The sequence below is a fragment of the Oryzias melastigma genome, linkage group LG17 (assembly GCF_002922805.2).
Source record: "Oryzias melastigma strain HK-1 linkage group LG17, ASM292280v2, whole genome shotgun sequence".
NCBI lineage: Eukaryota > Metazoa > Chordata > Actinopteri > Beloniformes > Adrianichthyidae > Oryzias > Oryzias melastigma.
In genome coordinates, this window is record NC_050528.1 from 8,569,715 (window position 1) to 8,588,763 (window position 19,049).

A 19,049-nucleotide genomic window follows, 5' to 3' on the forward strand; every position below is an offset into this window, starting at 1 on the left:
CAACTCACCCCTGGCCCCCTGAATACGTTGCCTTTGACAGGAAGGTCTCTATGGCTTCTGCTGCAGTGATCTTTAGCCCCTTCAGGTCCCACTGACTATTTAGGATGTCCCTTCGATTCCAGGGTAGACTCAGCCATTCAAACTTGCTCGGAGCATCAGTTAAGGAAAGGAACAGATAGATAGAGAATGATGCCAAACCAAAAAATAAAAATGTATTCTTTGCTTTTTTGTCGATGCTTAAAGCGTCAAACTTTGAGTTGTTTAACTGTTAACCTTTACTCTGTAGTTTCTTAAAGGGCTAGGTTAATAAAATTGATTAATTAATTGATTTGAATCAATCTAAGCTTAAAAAATCAATTATCGATTCATAAAAATAGAGATTGATCTAGCACACGTGTCAAAGTCAAGGCCTGCAGGGTAATTATATCCGGCCCCCAGATCAAGTGATATTATTATAACTATTAATGGCCCAAAGTCGTCTTGTAACATCCCAATTTTGACAGAATATATATTTTATGGAAAGCAAAATTTTTAAAGTTATTTAAGATTTAGGTTGATTTTTTTCTGGAATATTCTTGTCCGTTTGTATTCATATTTGTGCTAAATGTTTAGTTCTAACAATTTTGAATTCTAATTTATTCAGTAAATGTTTGTCCTGTTCAGCCTGCGACCTACTGTGTGTTTTGGGATTTGACCCCCTGTACAATTGAGTTTGGCACTCCTGACCTAGCAGGTAAAAGCTAAACTCCGCTAGCTTGATGCTAACGTATAATGCAGTTTCCCATTGAACGGCTAAAGCTAGCGATCAGTCGACCAAAACATACATAGCTAACAAAATGAACAGCTTTATATACTTACAGGCAATAATTTTACAAACTATTTTAAAGAAAACAGTTTTAAATTAACCATATGTGGGCTAAAAAATCGTTTTTTTGTTCCATCTATCTTCTTCTTCTGGATTAAAGTGCAATGCTACAGCGCGATCGCCACCTAGTGGCCAAACTGAAACGGCCTCCAGGAAAACCAGAACTATCTCTACAATGTTACACTTTATAGTATTAATAATAAATTATTATTGACATTATTAATCTATTGGTAAAAAAAATATATTTTACTTCATGATTTGAATTTGAATATCTTCAAAACAAATATTGATTGCTAATGTATTTCTAAATAAATGTGTCTAAATGTGTTAATTCAAAATCGAATTGAATAAATTAAATTAAATTAATAAATTGAGTGGATCGAAATAATTTAAAAAAATAATCGAATCGATTATGGAAATTACTATTGATAATTTCTAGTGTCTTATATTTATCAGTTATGCTGATTCTAATCTACGACATGCACTCAATAGAAACGTCTGGCACAGTTCCCTGACAAAGGACACAAGCTGAGCCATTTCAGATGATGCTTATTTAAATTTTACAATATACTCTGTTCAGTATCTGTTTTTTTTATCATACATTCAATCTGTATGCAGATGAGAGTGAACACATCACCCACAAAGCACCTCTGCTGCATGTGTATGTGTTTATGAGGCTGCGTATGTGATTTACCTGATGTATTTGAGTGCGTGACTGTATTTGTTCCCCGGTGCACATCTGTGCGTGGACGTGTGTCTCTGCATGGATATTGCAGCTTGGAACAAGTGTGCATGTCCACTATATTAGTCAGAGCATGTGAGGGGGCGTCTCAGCATGTGTGTGCTTCTGCCTGTTCGGAGCTTTCCGCGCCAGCAGGGTGCGCCATTCCAATTTACCCATCAGCCAAGGAGGCGGGGGGTAAAAGCGCGGGGCATTGCTGTCGGAGATTTCGCATTCGAGGGACGAGATTACCTGTCAGGAGACCCCTGCGTGGAGGTGATGAGGGAGGGCGACTGCCGCGGCACAGTGTGTGGGGGGGTGTCGGGATTGTTTGGGGTCGGAGGGAGTGCTGAAAGAAGGGGAGGGCAGAGCGACTCTGGAATCTGTAGGCTCTGTGTTTTCGGGGAAGAACAGCTGCCAAGCTGCACATCTGTTTGACACCAGGCGCAGTGGTATGCCAGTCAGGGGCTGTCGGCCCGGATCCACATCTCGCCGCTCGCTAGTTTGTTGTAAGAGTTTGGACAAAAGCTCCGTCTCTGTTGAGATCCAGGAAAAACGGAGAGACAAAGACTCTTGTATCTTGTAGTTTTAGCATCATACAAAACCAACCTTTGCTCTCATGAGTTGGTTTTTGTTTGGGCCTCGTCCAAGTCAGCTGCTCTAGAGACTCTTTCAGGGAGATGGGACATTCCAACCAGCATAACTCACTCTTTACACCCCTCTGCTGCCATTAGCTAATTATATGCAGGTGTTTTCCTTTTTGTTTCTTTTTTTTTAAAGAGATCTAATAAAAAATGTAACTGTAAGTACGTACAGCCAGAAAGGCGACGAAAAGGGAAGGTGGAGTCAGTGTGGAGAAAGTGGCTGAATGTGCTGCGTGAAGCAAATTATTGCCCCCATGTAGATTCATCAGTTCTCCCTGCTGGATTAAGGAAGGGCCTTTCTAATGAAGTTCGCCCCGTCAAAATGAAGGGACTAATTCTGATTTAGCTGAGGTAATGAACTTCCCCTCTCCTCGTGAGAGCAGCACCATGGGGTGAGAGAAAGAGGAGTGGCTGGGCCGGCGAGGAGGAGAGGAAGAGTGGCAGATCGAAGAAAAGACAGGGGGTAGGAGGGTTGTTAAAGAAAGCGGCTAATAGAAGAATGAGAGGGAAAAAAAATATTCCAAAACTGCTGCCTTATATTTGCTGAGATGTATTAAATTTTCAGCGCGGGTGCCAGAGTTATATAAAATTATGTTAATGTCCCGCGGCCTGCTGTGAATGGCGGCTTGCTGGTCCTGAGCATGCGTGGCTGGCCGCTACATGGAGCGCGCTCAGTGGGACTCAGCTTTTCTATTAAGAAAAACCTCTAGACACCTGATGATGAATTCTCTCTCACCAAATGTTCCCCTTTTTTGTGTTGAAAATATGAGCGCTTTTCTAAATGACTTTGGAGAGCCTGGCATGGCGCATGTAGTGGGGGGGGTTGAGAAGAAGGGGAGTCCCTCTGCAGCAGGCTATGGGAGTCAATTAAGGCAAGCACTGATAATTATAAGCTGGCAGAACGCAGGGACTGGCTAATTGTACGGTGTTCCATGCTGTGAGCCCAGCCAAGGGGCCTCTCCTCAACACCCGGCTCCTTTGTGTGGACCGCGAACCCCGTAGAGCCACATACCTCAGCTTGACAATCCCACAGTGAGTCGAACAAAAAAAAAAGCAGGGCATGTGCCCATAATTAACTTTTTGCATCCAGGCTACTCACTCTTAGTGTCTGAAAAAGAGTCTGATCTTTGTTCACACTTCATTTTTCTCTTTTGCTCATTGTTTCATTTCTGTGCCGATTTTCGAGTTTGCAACACAACTATTGTTCAGATTTGTGTGGTCAGCGCATGTGGGCTTGTCTTTTGCTTCCTTTAAGCCAAGAATAGCAGTTTATACTGGTGATGTATGGAGTAGTTCACAGGCTTTAAGAGTGGAGTGGTGCTCGCAGGGGGTCCGGCACTCTGAGCACTTCATCTAACCCCCCCTACAACTGCTCATCCTCGGTGAATCTTTATTCCGGCTCCACCTAAATATCATTCTTTAACAAGACTCTCTTTGTTACTTGGGTTTCTTTATCTACTTTTTCCTCCTTTTCACCCCTGTGACCCAAAGTTCTGCTCATTTGACTGAAGTCCTTAAGTGTTTTCTAGCTGTAAAGCAAAGGACACACCAGGCATGTGACTCTCGTTCAAGAACTCTCATTCTTGAACACCAGTATTGCCTGTGGCGTTCACTGGACAAACACAGAAGAGCCTCTTCTTCTTCTTCTACTGACACCTACCACATGTCCACCACCTACAGTTGGATAATAGATTGGCGTTGAATCTTGAATCTTGCTCAAGATTTTTTCTCTCACAGCTCCATTCCCATATATGAAAGACTTGGAGTCGTATTATTCTGGCGGGGCACAAACTGCAAAATGAATTCACTTTCGTGAATTGAGAGGGAGTACCAAATCCGAATCCCTGATTGGTCAAGTTTGACCTGGTCTAACTTGCAACGCGTGTTCAATGGCCATTATACATAGATCCCCAAAACCATCGTAGAAACTTGTGTAAACACAAGTTTTGAATGCAGAAGCTTGAAAAACCCGTCTACATAGACTAGGGATAGACTAGTGTCTACATGATTTCCAGATATCCAAGCCCTACTCATGATTGATTTCCTGGTTCAGGTGTGTCCAGCCAATTAGAACATGCCAGAGCAGTGGATGTTGGAAAACATGCAGGATTGTGGCCCTCGAGGCCTGGAGTTGCCTATCCCTGACATAGACTTTTCCTTGAAAGTGGCCACTTGAACGTGCATTGTCATGGGGCTGTGTGAACAGCTCTACAGCTCTACACTGCGTCCAAAATGCAACCGCGTGGTGCCCTAAATGCAAGTTTTTTTTTTTAACAAAATCGGGAAGTAGCCACGCAGTGACATTTGTTATTGGGAGGTGGCAGTTGCATTTTTACAAACGCGTGGTGGCCACGTAGGTTTACAGGAAAAGTTCAAATTAAACGGTGATTGGACCATTTTTTTGACATCGGTCATTGGCCACTCAAGCACATTTGGAGGTGGCGTGGTGGTAGACCAGTGACAGGCAGGTGGCAGTGCGATAGTTCGTCTGCTAATCGTCCAACTTCAGAGTGCTAACTTCCAGCCAACCCCCTGCCCCTGTGCTGCCGTCAACACTGCTACTGTCCGATTGCTAGAAATCGTACGGTAGCAGTTTGGGCACTCGACGAGGGCTGTTGACATCGGCCGGCAATGACCAGATGTCAATCTGGCTATCCTGGCCACCGAGGGTCCAAATGGGGAGATGACGTTGATGCTACATAAAACCCATCATGGTGTTAATAGCATCAAAGCGACTCTGAGACCTGCGTTTTGACGAATTGCGGCTAAGAAGAGTAAAAACTTCCAGGCTACCGGGTGGCTGGCCGGTATTCATAGTTGCCACCTCCCAGCTTTCACCTGATTTTGAATTGACATAATACCTGTCTGACTGCCGCCTGACTGTGTTCATGACCACACAAATATTTTTTTCAAAAAGTCGGGTGGCAGCAGCTAATCTTGAAGATTCCGCCGATGCTTCCCCGCTGAGGCAGTAGTATATGTGACCATAGCATTAGAGTAGCAGATGACACGGTAACGCAAAAATGGCAGATTCTTTTTCAAACACAACAGCTTCTTCTGTTGGTACCAGCCAGCCTCTGCTGCAGACTCTGAGTTCAACCCGAAATTCAACAACCCATTAGATCCAAAATTACAAACAGAATCAGAAATGCTCTTCTTATCTTTTAAGCCTCTTTAAAACATCTTGAGGTCTGATACATGCAAGATTAAAATGACCTCTGTCTATTAAAAATACACCTAAAATCCCATAATCTGTATCCAATATAGCTGGAAGAAATGTGACTTGAAACAATATAAATTATGCAATCTTCAATTCAAACACCTAACTTCTTCTTTTATGTGTGAATGAGTCACGGAGGCTCGTGAATGCCTAATGCCGACCAGCCGGAGATAAAACTAAAGCTTTGAATAGTTTTTTATGTAAAGTGAGCTCTCTCTAGGAAGTCACACACCACTCAAGTTTCTTCTTATTTGTCTATTTTGTGCCGTGAACTCTCCTCTTTCCTTCATTATTCTGCCTGTGAGGCATCGGAAAATCATTTGCCGCGTGTCGTTTTAAAGATGTCTCAATTCCTAGGATGAACCTGTAGGAGGGTTGATGGAGGCTTTTGGAGCAGGGAGGTGCATCAATGAGATACTTTGCTTTTGTTTTCAGAATCTGGAAGTATTCCATCAAGCATGAAAAATATGCTTCTCAAAACAAGTTAAATATGAATATAGAATACAAGATGTATTTTCTTGTTACAAGCGAGAAAAATCTACTATTAGAACTATCGGAATTAGCAAGATTTCTTAAAATACGTTGTGATATCCTGCTTTTTTACGTCAAAATCTAATCTTGAAATTGACACTAAGCACTCATATTTAGGTATTAATCCTCTGGTAATTAGAAATAATTGTTCTTAAATTAGGCGTCTTGTTTTTATAAAAATATATATCTTTAATTCAATTGGATTCAATGTTATATATATATAGCTCAATATCACAAAGAAAATTTGCCTCATTAGCCTTCATGCCGGTAATTTTACAGATGCAAAGTAGGTACTGTATATTTAACATACATGCTATTATTTTTTTCCCCAAAAAATCGTATTTTAATCACTACAACTTCTTTATTTCTAGAACTAATAAGATAAGACTACAATTAACACTTTTAAAATAAAGTTATTAGAATTATATTTAAATTATCAGTAAAAAAAGCTATTTTTAATTGAACTTTTACTTAGATTAAATGACTTAACAAGAAATTTGAGGGTTATTGTCCCAAAACAAGTCTTTGCATCTTACAGAAAGTTACTAGTAAGATCATTTTATCTTTTATTAAGTATAAAAATATATTTAAGCTTGAAACCACTAAAAATATTTTTTTTGTCTTTTTACTGGGGTGAAGGGAAAAATCGATTTATCTTGATATTTCCTTTGGCGATACTTGTATTGATTTAAAATGCTGACAAGACGATATTTAATGAATTATTTATGAGCGCCCTTCAACGTCTTGCGTTTGTTTTCCAACTAAACCTCCCACCACTGGTTGGCAGCACACTGAACCTCTTTGCTCTACAGCTCTACACCGCGACCAAACCAACAGCAAGATCTCATGAGATACAGCAAGATATGTATCATATTGTGAGATATTTATTGCAATATGTATCGTATTGGGAGACATGTATTGGGATACGTATCGTGTTGTTAGAAATGTATTGTGATACATATCATATTGTGAGACATGTATCGGGATACGTATCGTATTGTTAGACATGTATCAGGATACGTATCGTATTGTTAGACATGTATCAGGATACATAACGTATTGTTAGACATGTATCGGGATACGCATCGTATTGTTAGACATGTATCGGGATACGTATCGTATTGTTAGACATGTATCAGTATACGTATCGTATTGTTAGACATGTATCAGGATACATAACGTATTGTTAGACATGTATCGGGATACGTATCATAATGTGAGACATGTATTGCAATATGTATCGTATTGTGAGACGTATTGGGATACATATCGTGTTAGAAATGTATTGTGATACATATCATATTGTGAGACATGTATCGGGATACGTATCGTATTGTTAGACATGTATCGGGATACGTATCGTATTGTTAGACATGTATCAGAATACATAACGTATTGTTAGACATGTATCGGGATACGTATCGTATTGCCAGATTCTTGCCAATACACGTCCCTAGTTTTTATAGTATAAAATGTTTCATTGAAGTTCAAAGGAGAGAAATTTCGAAAAAACAGTGGGTTAAAATGATAGCTTTAATGCGCTTAAGCTACATTTTTTGCTTCTTCTTTTTTCTCTGGGTTGTTTCTCTTTTCCTCTTATAAACGTTCAATACCGTGGACCCTCTTGAGATATTGCATCTCAAAGGATTTATCCTTATCTTAAAAGAAATAAAATTTAAAAAAACAATCCCCTCTCCACATCACTCAGAAGCAAACCATAGTATCAAGGTGTAAGTAAGTGTAAATAGGAAACATGAGTACACACATCTTGTGTTCAATATTTATTTATTTGGCAGAAATAAAGACACAAAAACATATTTTAACATAGGTAACATGAGAAAAAGATGTGGATTTGATTCTAAAACTGATAAAGAAAATCAATTACATGGCCCCAAAACACTATTGAAAATAAAATCAAAGTAAAAGGAGAATCTAGACAACTTGGCAGCGTCAACAGGGACAAAAATTGTGTTCTTTTCTTTTTGCCTTGCATGTTATTTCAGATCTGAAGGGGAGTTTCAGTTGGCTAAACCCTTTGTAGCACTCATCCAAGCGTTGCGCATGTTTATCTCGACACAAAAACCTGTCAGTTCAGTGTTTCTACGTCTGGCCTGGTGGCCAGGGGAGCCATGAAGCGGCTAATGCAGGCACAGAGTGGCTGATCCTAACAGGAGCCTTGCCCTGCTCTGATTAGCACCTCCAACGAGCCGCCATGCATCAGAGCTGACATTCTCCCAGTCATGTTCCCCCAGAATCCTTTGCTCTTGCAGCGTGAGGCTGTCGCCGCTCCCGACATGCCACAGCCTCACCCCTCTTTCTCCCTCTGCAAGTTGAAAACGCTTTAAATCGTGGACCCTAACATGAGGGCGTTGTTACCTTCATTTTCTTCCTTCAGACTGAATTTTATATTCCCACTTCCCTACCTGAGTAAAGCTTTTTCTTTCCTGCTGTGGCAGCTCTCCAATATTTTTGATTTTATTAGCTCTCACGCAACCACATTTCCTTCACTGTTTGTGCAATACTCTGATTTAGAGAAGAGACATTTTATCACGGTGGGATTAAATCTTATACTTCAGTTTCAACATTTTGCAGTTGATTCACTTCGTCTTTCTCAAACTGTGGAGACAGGAAATAGATATTAGGACCGTTTCCCCCAGGCGTCTGTTCTCCAATCAGCTATGGTCCGGGGGGAGTCCATCCCTCTGTGCTCCCACCTTCCTACCCCTGTACACCGCATTCTCCGGTCCTTAATGGGCCTCATAGTACTTCGGAAATGAGCTTCTGCCTTATGAGCAGTGCTTCTACCTCAAGAGAGCACACCACACGGAGGTGGAGTCAATTTGTATTCACCCATAATTCCCTGGGCCTTAATCACTCTGATTTTCCCCCCATTATCTGTTAATGGATAGTTCCTGTGGTGTGAAGAGAGAAGTAAGCCCACCTACTGTTTACGGGCCTGAAGCTGTCTCCTCTCCCTCCTGCTGCAGCGGTTTGCTACATTTGAAATCACAAGAAACTCCAAACCTCCTTTGACATTTTGACTCAAAATTAGGCTAAAAGTCATGACAGATCCAGAACACTCCACAAACTTGAAGGCGACTGCAATTCCTCCTCAATACTCACCGTCGCAGTTCGTACAATTTCTGCCACCGCTTCTTGAAAGCAACCTGCCCCCGACTACCGAACATACGCGGCTCGCTCTCCCGCTTGTTTACTCATTACCCCGGCAAAGTAGAGCCCTGATTGATGTCCTTAATATCATATACTCCAGCGACTCAGGCAGCCTGGGTGAGCTTCAGAGAAGAATTCAGCGTGCCCCAGAGACGGGAGCAAATCTAAGTATCCGAACGTTTATTTGAAGAAACCAAATGTTCCAATTCCGACGGCTCTTCAGCCAAATTGTTTAAATAAAAAAAAATGGGGGCAAGAGTATGAGCAGAATAAGCTGGGGGAGATTTTTTTAATTAAACAAAGCCTAGCATAGTGTTTAATCACACTTTTTTTGTCGCTCAGCTACATCAGATTTGACCAAACTTGGGTCAGACCGAGATCTGCAAACCCCCAAACACCACGTCGGGATTTTACAAAAGCAAAAGTAATGAAGACAATTTTTGTGTGAGAGTAGCTCCCTTCTTTTCCTCTCCACTCCTCCACATGGGATAGATATTAGGCATTTGTGTCTTAAGGAGCTGTGAAATACATAAACCATGATCCACAGGAACGCGAGCCCCTGTGGATATGCAGATGGGCTTACTTTGCTGGTGTCAGGGATGCTTAGAGGGAGCAGACGCAGGAGCAGTTTTCATCTAAAGGATTTTCTTTGGAGTGCAGAGGGACAGGGTGGTGGCAGTGGAGAACACTCGGGAGACTCAGAAACACAGAGTGGGAGAAAGGAGAGACGAGGATAGAGAAAGAGCTGACAGTCCCCCGTGGCCCTGTAACTATATCCAGAGTCTGCTTGGTGCTGGGAGAGGGGCGGGGGCCAACGCAGGGCCTCGCTGATTGGACAGCCCTGGAGAAGGGCTGGAGGAGCAACAGGAAGTGACCTCAGCCCAATGAGGCGGCTATTGGGGTTAGCAGGCTGACTTCCTCCCTTGGCTCTCGCTAAGAAACAGGCTGCCAGGCTCGTTCGGCCCCCCTGTTCACTAAAGACAAAACCAGCAATGAGACTGAACCGTAAGAGCGAACAGAGGGCCATTTACTCTATGAAGCCAAACCACCTCTGTTCTCATTATTTGCTCTCCATTTAATGCAGTTAAGGATTCTTGGAGCTGCTGCACCGTCTAATAAATCTAATATTTTAACCTACTGCTGCTCCAAACCAAAGGTCTTCAATTCAAGCATCTTAAAGGGTATTATTTTATATAATAAAAGCACATAATTTATTTTAAACACTCCAACTTTATCTTTTGTGCTGTAGAATCATTCCCAGTGGTCTTTTCATTATGATTATGCAGTTTTCAGACAAAATCCTTAAGACATATTTTCAGCAGGAGGTCAGCAGAAATGAGTTGTGGGCGGGACTGTTGGCGCTAGGGGCGTGGATCACTTCTTAGGTGGTGATTCAATAAGATTCATGAATTAAGTTCGACGATTCACAAATCGAACCACAATTCTTACTTTTTTTAAAATATACTGTGTGTGTTTTTATTGGATGTAAGAAAATTAAAATTGTATGTATTAAATCATCGTTATTTATGCCTTTTTTTTAGAGCTGGAGATCAAAATCAACAAAACTGATAAAAACACAAAGGTTTAGATAGAAAAAATGATATATTTTTTTTATTTTTTGACTCTAGTAATAATATGAAGAACGTAATCCATAAATATCACAGTTGTTTTTAACCATTTGTATTTCAACCACACTCAACTATATTTACAAAGATTTCAAATCAGCAATCTTGGATGTCTCAAATATTCGTACTCAAATTTTCGGGAGCAGATTGTAAATATCCGAGTACTTGGATACTCGTTACAGCTATAGTTGCCTCAGAAGCTAGCCTCCACTAGTTTCCCATCAATCCATGTTTACACTCTACCCTGCTAGATTATAGCGCCTAACAAGCTCAAGCTAACATTAGCATAGCAAAAAAATGGCGAGCAATACTGGAGCTATCCAGTTTTTAATCAGATGTAAGCTCAGATGAGGAGTGATTAATGGATCTATTTGTCTGCAAGTGAATTCATCCGAATTGTAGCAGAGAAGGGGGACTTTGCCCTGCTTGTGGCGTCATAAACCCGAACTTTTCAAACTGCAGGTTTTCATCTGCTCCTGATCCAACACAATTTGATTAAAGAAATACTTAAAAATGCTGTTTTACTCCAAAAATACCTTATTTATGTCCTCCGTCATGAGAAAATACTACAACAACGTGTTCAAAACACAATTTTCATTGTAATGGGTAACTTTAACTTTCCATTTCTGCCCTGAAGCTCCACCTCAGACAGACAAAACACTTGGATGTGCTCACACAAGGTCAGTCAGGCAGGTGCAGCTATCTGCATAGCAAAGCAGGCCAAGTCTCCATAGGGACGGCATTGTGCAATAGGGTCAAATGAGGTCTGCACATATGGCAGAGGGACAGATCTTTGAGTACTGCAGCTATAGCTGCACCTTACTGCACACACCCTTACGCAGATAAGCCAAGCTGAATGGGGATCAAAGAGGACAGTGATCCTCTTCCATGGCTGCACGGATGTGCGGATGCCGGCCCCCTCCTCCATCTTTGGCTGACGCCTGCTGCCACACTCAGATGCACATGTAGGCTGTGGAGGAGCTCATCTGCTTAATGCATGGCTGCAGATCACATTTTTTTATGTATTTAAAAAAATACAATGAACTGCTTTGATCGACTTTTACCTTTGGTGGAACAGTCGTGCAGGAATTTGTACTGTTAGGCTTCTCCTTTTTGATCTATGTTGCAGATTTAAAAAAGAAATGTTGGAGGGGGAACAAAACTAGCACAAATATGTGAATAAAAAAACTTGGTTGTCACTTCCACTCAACATTTTTTACTTATTTTTATATCACAGATCTAAAAAGTATTTCTAATATTGTTGGAATAGGTAAAAAAAAAAAGCTATTGTTATACTGAGGAACTTCTAGAGTCTTAAATCAGAACATATGGAATAAAATAGAGATTTAAATGTATTTGATGTTAACAAAACAATCCAATTTAAGATGTGTTACAGATTGCTTTTTTTGCATTTAAACAAAATAAATGGTAAAGGGCGTATACTTATATAACGCTTTTCTACCTTCCTTGAAGGCTGAAAGCGCTTTACAGTCACTGACCCATTCACCCATTCACACGCAGATGGTGGCTCCGCTGCCGAACACTGGCGCCAACCTTCCATCAGAGGCAATTTGGGGTTCAGTGTCCTGCCCAAAGACACTTCCACACATGGGTGGGCAAGGCGGGAATCGAACCCGCAATAGGACTATCTAGTGCCCTGGATTTTAAAAACAATTTGAACTCAACTCACTACTTTAATTTAAGCTGCTAATATGATTTCATCAAATTCCCTAAATTGAAACCGTTTTACAAAGACTAGTGATGGATCCACTGTGTTCTGATGATGAAAACTTTCATGGTTTATAACAAAATAATCCATCTGTCCATTTTCTAAACATCTTTGTCCCTTTCGGGGTCAGGAGGAAGCCGGAGTGTAACGCCTGGTCCACACCAGACACGGAATCGCTGCGAAGCAGCACAGAACGGCCTCCGTTTGGCGCCCTTTAACACTGGAGCTCCAGTGTTTATGTTCTTTGATTGACTGTAATGTTTTAATTGTCAACACGATCAATGTAATTCCAGTAGAATCTGCTGGAATTACATTGATCGTGTAAGCAGTTGAAAAGTTACAGCATGTTAAAAGTTTTGTGTTTAGGCGTCATTGGTGACGCCTTAGGTGTTAAGGGGATAACCTATGGTGTAGTTCAAAACAAACGCGAAGTGTCGCAGTCCTCAGCGGACGATTCGTTACGTGAAGCAATCGTCTCGGTGTTTGGTCAAATTTTGGTCAAAGCCGCGAGCTATCCGTGTCAATTCTAGTAGGAAGTTACACCAAAACACACGAGAAAATCTGGTCAATTTAAAAGATATATATATATATATATATATATATATATATATATATTATATGTGTGTATATATATGCAGTATATACATATATGTATACAGTATATACATATATGTATATATGTGTGTGTATATACAGTCTGTATATATATAGTATGTATGTATATATATATATATATATATTATATGTGTGTATATATATACAGTATATACATATATGTATACAGTATATACATATATGTATATATGTGTGTGTATATACAGTCTGTATATATATATATATTTATAATTACTGACTGTAAAGATGAAAATAAACACAGGTGTCTGTTGATGGCAAAATAAGCTCTAAAAAAGTATGTGTCTGGTGTGAACTGGGGGTTAAGCGGATACCGCGCACTCTCCGCGCACACACCGCTTTGCAGCGCTTACGCAACCGGTGTGAACCAGGCGTAACCCGGCCACTTCAGGGAGAAGGCAAGATACAACCTGGAAAGGTCGCCAGTCTGTCGCTGGGCCACAATCATCCATAAACACTCACATTTAGGTTGTATAACAAAATAAATGTTTTTAAAAAATCATTTAAATCCAATCTAAAAAGAATAAATGCACACTGTTTTTTCCCAAAGATTTCTGGGAAATTTCTAAGGGACGGAATTTTTGAATTGTATATTTGGACAGCACTGCAAAATGGTGAACGCATTTTAAAGAGAATAAAATAAAGGAATTCAGACTCAACCTTGGAGTCCGGTTAGAGTTTTGAAGGAGCCAATTCTGGGCCTGTAGCGCAGTTCAAAGGGCGTTTATTGACCCGCTGCAGATGTTCTTACTCAGCAGGTTGCTGAAGTGACATTTATTTAACAAAGTCTAAAGCTGATGCAGACATGTGAGGATTTCTGATGACAACAAACCACACATTGTACTAGGAAGAAGGCATCCTGTCTGAGAGGTTTAACTCTAGTAGAAAGAATGAAGGATTTCTGATTTTATGTCAAATTTTATTTTTGTCCTATTTGATCACAACACGTATTACTGAGCCTTGAACAAAAGCTTTATTATTCAATATAACTAGATCATGCTTCATCCTGTTTTATGTTTGAGCTGGTTTTGCCACTAATGTGCTAAATTAAAATTTCATGAGAAATGAGGGGAAAAATAGGTGTGAGGGTGTTGGTAAAATTCCATTCATGCTCGGTTTATTTTTCTCACATGGCTTCCTGTGTGTTTGTGTTCCTTTTTTTCCACAGAGGAAGGACTGAACCATGAATGCAAGCTATGTAGTCAGTCGTTTGACTCTCCGGCGAAACTTCAATGCCACCTGATTGAGCACAGCTTCGAGGGCATGGGTGGAACCTTCAAGTGTCCGGTCTGCTTCACAGGTTTGTGTTGAGCACAAAAAAAAGTTATATTTTTCCCAATTTTGAGCTACTTCCTGATAACTTTTTTGTATGTTTACACCAATCTGTCAAAAAACTTTGTAAATGAGTCTGGAAGGGCCAGCAGTTTGCTGCATGCGGCTTTTTCTGCAGTCAGATTGCTTCCAAATCAAAGCCAAAGTAGTGTCATAAGGTGAGACGGGAGGAACGAAGGAGTGCAGGGGGGGCAGACAGTGTGAGCTGAAGGGAGATGGGGGTTGTAGGAGTAGTGAAAGAAAAGGAGATGTGCTAATTGTGGATGGCAGTGGTGCTGATAGCTGTAATGATCTCATCTGTCTCTGAGCGTGGAGGTGGAAGGACCGGACTCCTCCTGAGAGGATAGCGCCCTCCTTCAGTGTCAACAGGGTTAACTATCTCTATAATGAAATCTGCAAAGTCGTTAACTTCAGCTCTTCACTCTTTCTCAGCTCTTTACTCTTCCTAGCACTTTTTGGATCCTCAGCTTATTTCCCCCTCATACATCCCAGAAAGACTAATTTGCCTTTTCCTCACGTGTTACATCAATTAACATCATTAGTTCAAATTTATCATCATTTTTTTTCTCTCAAACCTTCATTTATGTCTATTAACGCTTCTGTGTTTGTTCCACAACCCTCAGTCTGCGTCGCTGACTCTCTTATAGAAAGAAGGCTATTGATATTTCCCCACACCGAACCTCCTCTCCCTCCCACCCCTCACAGGGGTCTGGGCATTTAATATACAGAGCATGCCTCCTTCATCTGAGGCTTCATTTTCCACCGTCGGCTTTGACGGACAGGTCCCTCCACTCCCTCTGCGTCCATATCGATCACGGAGTATGAGAGAGAGGGATGCTGGGAGGGAGGAGGGAGATGCAGAGTGCCCCCTCAGGACCGCCATCGCAGAGCAGACAGACAGATGGGCGAAGGCCTTTGGTAGTGGAGAGGGTGGTATGAACTGAAAGGCCTCCCTCTGTTGGGGATGCAAGGGACAAGCAGACCGAGCAGCAGTTGGAGGAAACGGAGAGAATGGCTGACAGCTGTCCTTGAATGTATACTGTCAAGCTGAGACTGGAATGCAGAGGAGAGAAGTTTATCACCCTAATGAAAGGTTCTTGTCGTTAAATCGTCTCCAGACGCCAAAAGATTTAACTGTGCTTTACTTATGTTAGAAGTGATAATAAAGAAGTCATCCATTTCAATGAGAGAATCGTTGCAGAATTTGGAAAAGGAAGTTCTAACAGAGAAATCCTAATAGTTAGAACTTGACTCTTTAAATACACAAAAAGGTAGCCTAAAAATTGGAAAACTAAAATCTTTAGAAGAAAATCACTTGAAAGTGATAAAGTTATCAGCCAGTGCATTTTTACTTAAGAAATACTAAAGGATATCATAATCTAGAGACAAGGAGTTCCACACAAGCACAAAAAAGGGGAAAAATAAGCTAAAAAAGCTAACAATAATAATAATACATTTTATTTAAAAGCACCTTTTAAGGCTCTTAAGATCACCTTACAATAAAAACTGATAAAACACAATAAACGAAACAAAATAAAAACTATTTTGTAAAAGACAGAAGACATAAGGTGCGATTGATGTGTCTTTTTTTAAAAAGGAAAGCAATGAGTTGGGATTTGAAGGTTGATATAGAGTCCCAATCAGAATTCTTCCCTTCCCCTACATTTAGCCCTCCAATCGGAGAGTTATGGAAAAACAGAGCCTCATAATTCAGACGTCACTTTATGTCGATGATGTCATCAGTAGTCGCTGGTCAGCTAGTGTTAGCGTGGAACTTCCAGCTCTCGAAAATACATAAAAAACAGAGGTTTAATAACTTTAAAAAGGTCGTGCTAAAACAAAAAGTCGTTACTTACATTTAAATGTAAACTTCTATGGTTCAGAGCGCACCCACGTGAAGAAAAGCACTTCTCCGCGGAACAGCATGACATGGTTTACCCTCGCGGCGGAGGTCTTCCCTCCGCTTGGAGGGTAGGACTTTAAAACATTTTTTTAGACGCCACTCCCACTACAAATGCCCCTTTAAATGGAGGCAAGAACTCGGATTGAGCTATATTTTCTAATATCAGAGGAAAGAGAGTTCCAGAGTCTGGAAGTATTATCGTTTTTTGGTGGTTCTAATCAGGTAGTTAGCAGTTTTTGAGTTTTTATACACCCAATTGAAGTTTATTTTGATTACAGTGACAAAAAAATAATAAAATAAGAGGAAATTATTCTAGAACAAAATGTGAAGCAAATGAGAATACAATCTTAGCTCAAGTTTATTTATGAGTTTACATAAATCCTCATGAAATCTAAAATAGCACTTGTTCTTTGAACTTAAATCTAAGTTAAAAATGTTTTAAAACGTTTGTCAATGACTTGCAAACCACAATAAATTACATAAATATTATCAGAATAAGTTGGACATTGAACATCCATTAAAAAAAGAGATTAAGGGCATGTGTTGCCACAAATATTGAAAATATTAAAGAAAAAATTAAGTAAACTGAGTTTTTTTTTGTTTAAAGTTAAGTTTTTCTATTTTAAAGAGGATAGAATTTAAGGTTTTTGAATCATTTTATTAAGAATGTCATTATATATTGATTCTATCTCTTAATAAGACAAAAAAAAAATCTTGGTCGTTCTAATTTTTGGTATTCCAAGTGACTTAGTTATGCATCTAGCAGTTTTTAACTTTACAAACTTTTTTTTAATTTCCTGATTGTACAGTTTTCATGTTCTAACATGATTTTGAAAAATAAAAATGTGGTATTAAAACACACTTTGCATCTTTTTTTCATGACATAAACACAAGAAAGAAAGAAGATTTATGTCCAAACCAACCAACTCAATAAATTTAAGTAAAAATATACATCCTCTGGAAATATTACACTTTTAGCTATATGTGAATCCTTGACTTGAGGCCTCCTGACATAAAAAAGACGTCTGATTATAACACTTTCAGGCATCCAAATTCTCACTGGAGAAAGCTGTCTTTGTAAAATATTAAAAAAGAGACTTGAAGCAGAAAGTTGGAATCATTTTACTAATTTGTACCTGAAGCCAGACTATTCGTTTTTTCTAAACCTTGAAGAAAAAAAGGGTTTCTTTGCGCCTGAAGACATAAGTGTCTGGATCATAATGTCAGGGTTTACCTCATTTCAACTGATGTGTTTTTGGTACGTAAACATGATTTCTAGACAAAAGAGGAACGAGAACCCTAATTGCACAAATACTGTCTGGAAACTGCAAAAATAGAATTAAGTAATACATAGGTTCTGTGCAGATCGCTTATCTGGCCTGCTGTCTACTTTTGCTGCATTGAGTTTTTCAAAACTGTGCCAGCTCAGTGGCCTTGTGTTGGACTGTCTTCTCTTGAAACTGGAAGGTCGTGAGTTCAAATCCATTTATAAATTTATTAAAAATTTTAGTAGATTAACAATAAGCCTTTAAATATATTCAATGGCTATGTTTAATTCTTTTATTGTGATTTGCAAAAAATATTGGAGTTCAGCTAATATTTTAGCAACATGCTAACGTTTTTTGCTCATTTGTTATCTACTGAGGTCTTTTAGACTAATTTAGAGTTTAGCTTCTATTTTAGCAACAAGCTAATTTTTTTTTAACTAATTTAGTTTAATAAGAAATTTTAGGCAGTTTTGGGTTTTGGCTAGTATTTAATCAACATGCTAGCTTTTTTTTTTGGCTAATTTGGCATCTACTGAGGGTTTTTTATGCTAATTTGGGGTTTAGCTTCTATTTAGCAACATGCTAACGTTTTTGGCTTTTTTGTTATCTACTGAGATTTTTTAAAGGCTATTTTAAGAGTTTTGGTTTTATTTTAGTAATAGGCTAATTGCTTTCTTAGAGTTTAGCCTCTATTTTGGCAACAGGCTAACGTTGTTTTAATAATGTAGTTTACTGAAGAATTTTTAGGCTATTTTGGAGTCTGGCTAGTATTTAAGCAACTAGCTAGCTTTTTTGGCTAATTTGACATCTAGTGAAGTTGTTTTGGGCTAATTTGGAGTTTAGCTAATATATAATATATAAATATTTTCTACAAAATTGGCATGTATTAGGGATTTTTAAGTAATTTTACTACAAATTTTTCCTAAATTTAGGTCAACTTCAGCGCTCTTTCATTAACAAAATTTCCAGTCTTTTAGAAAAATTAAGCATTTTGCAAATAGCTGTTGCGTTTTAAGCAAAAAGCTCCGAATCTTCAGCGACTACTTTCAGCAAAAAGCATTCACACTAGCATTACTGCAGGTAGTGCAACTTTTCTTCACTAACCAGTTTTCTCTTGTCTCTGTGCTCAATCTGTTACTTGTGATGCTTAGATGCTGTTTTGTTTCAGTTGGAGAAATGTTGCGTCCTCCATTCTGTGTCATAATAAAAAAATAAAAAACTAGATCTGAAAATAATTTGCACAAAAAAAAAAAATCATCTTTTAGTGATGTAGATTTTTAAGGTTCCACATCATTAGGGGCTCCCATTTGTGTGAAAAAAGCTTTGGATAACACTTAAATTCTAACAAGGTCCTGAAATCCAATTTAAGTTGTTACAATTAATGTCACCACTTTAGATTTTTATTAT

The 19,049-nt window shown here is 39.4% G+C and overlaps 1 protein-coding gene and 1 long non-coding RNA gene across 7 annotated transcripts in view; one reads left to right on the plus strand and one right to left on the minus strand.

Annotated features, from left to right (window-relative positions):
• The window catches only part of LOC118599999, a 73,858-nt gene extending 72,942 nt beyond the window's left edge, over window positions 1-916 (minus strand). For both annotated transcript variants that reach the window (XR_004949565.1, XR_004949564.1), the window contains exons 1-2: window positions 859-916; window positions 9-142 (exon numbers count right to left, since the gene is read on the minus strand). This is a non-coding gene — a long non-coding RNA (uncharacterized LOC118599999). The remainder of the gene's footprint in view (window positions 1-8; window positions 143-858) is intronic.
• The window catches only part of LOC112147272 (zinc finger protein 521), a 137,019-nt gene that overhangs the window by 89,822 nt on the left and 28,148 nt on the right, over window positions 1-19,049 (plus strand). For all 5 annotated transcript variants that reach the window (XM_024273527.2, XM_024273529.2, XM_024273528.2 and 2 more), the window contains one exon: window positions 14,308-14,439. In XM_024273527.2, coding sequence (XP_024129295.1) covers window positions 14,308-14,439 — 132 coding nt within the window. The remainder of the gene's footprint in view (window positions 1-14,307; window positions 14,440-19,049) is intronic.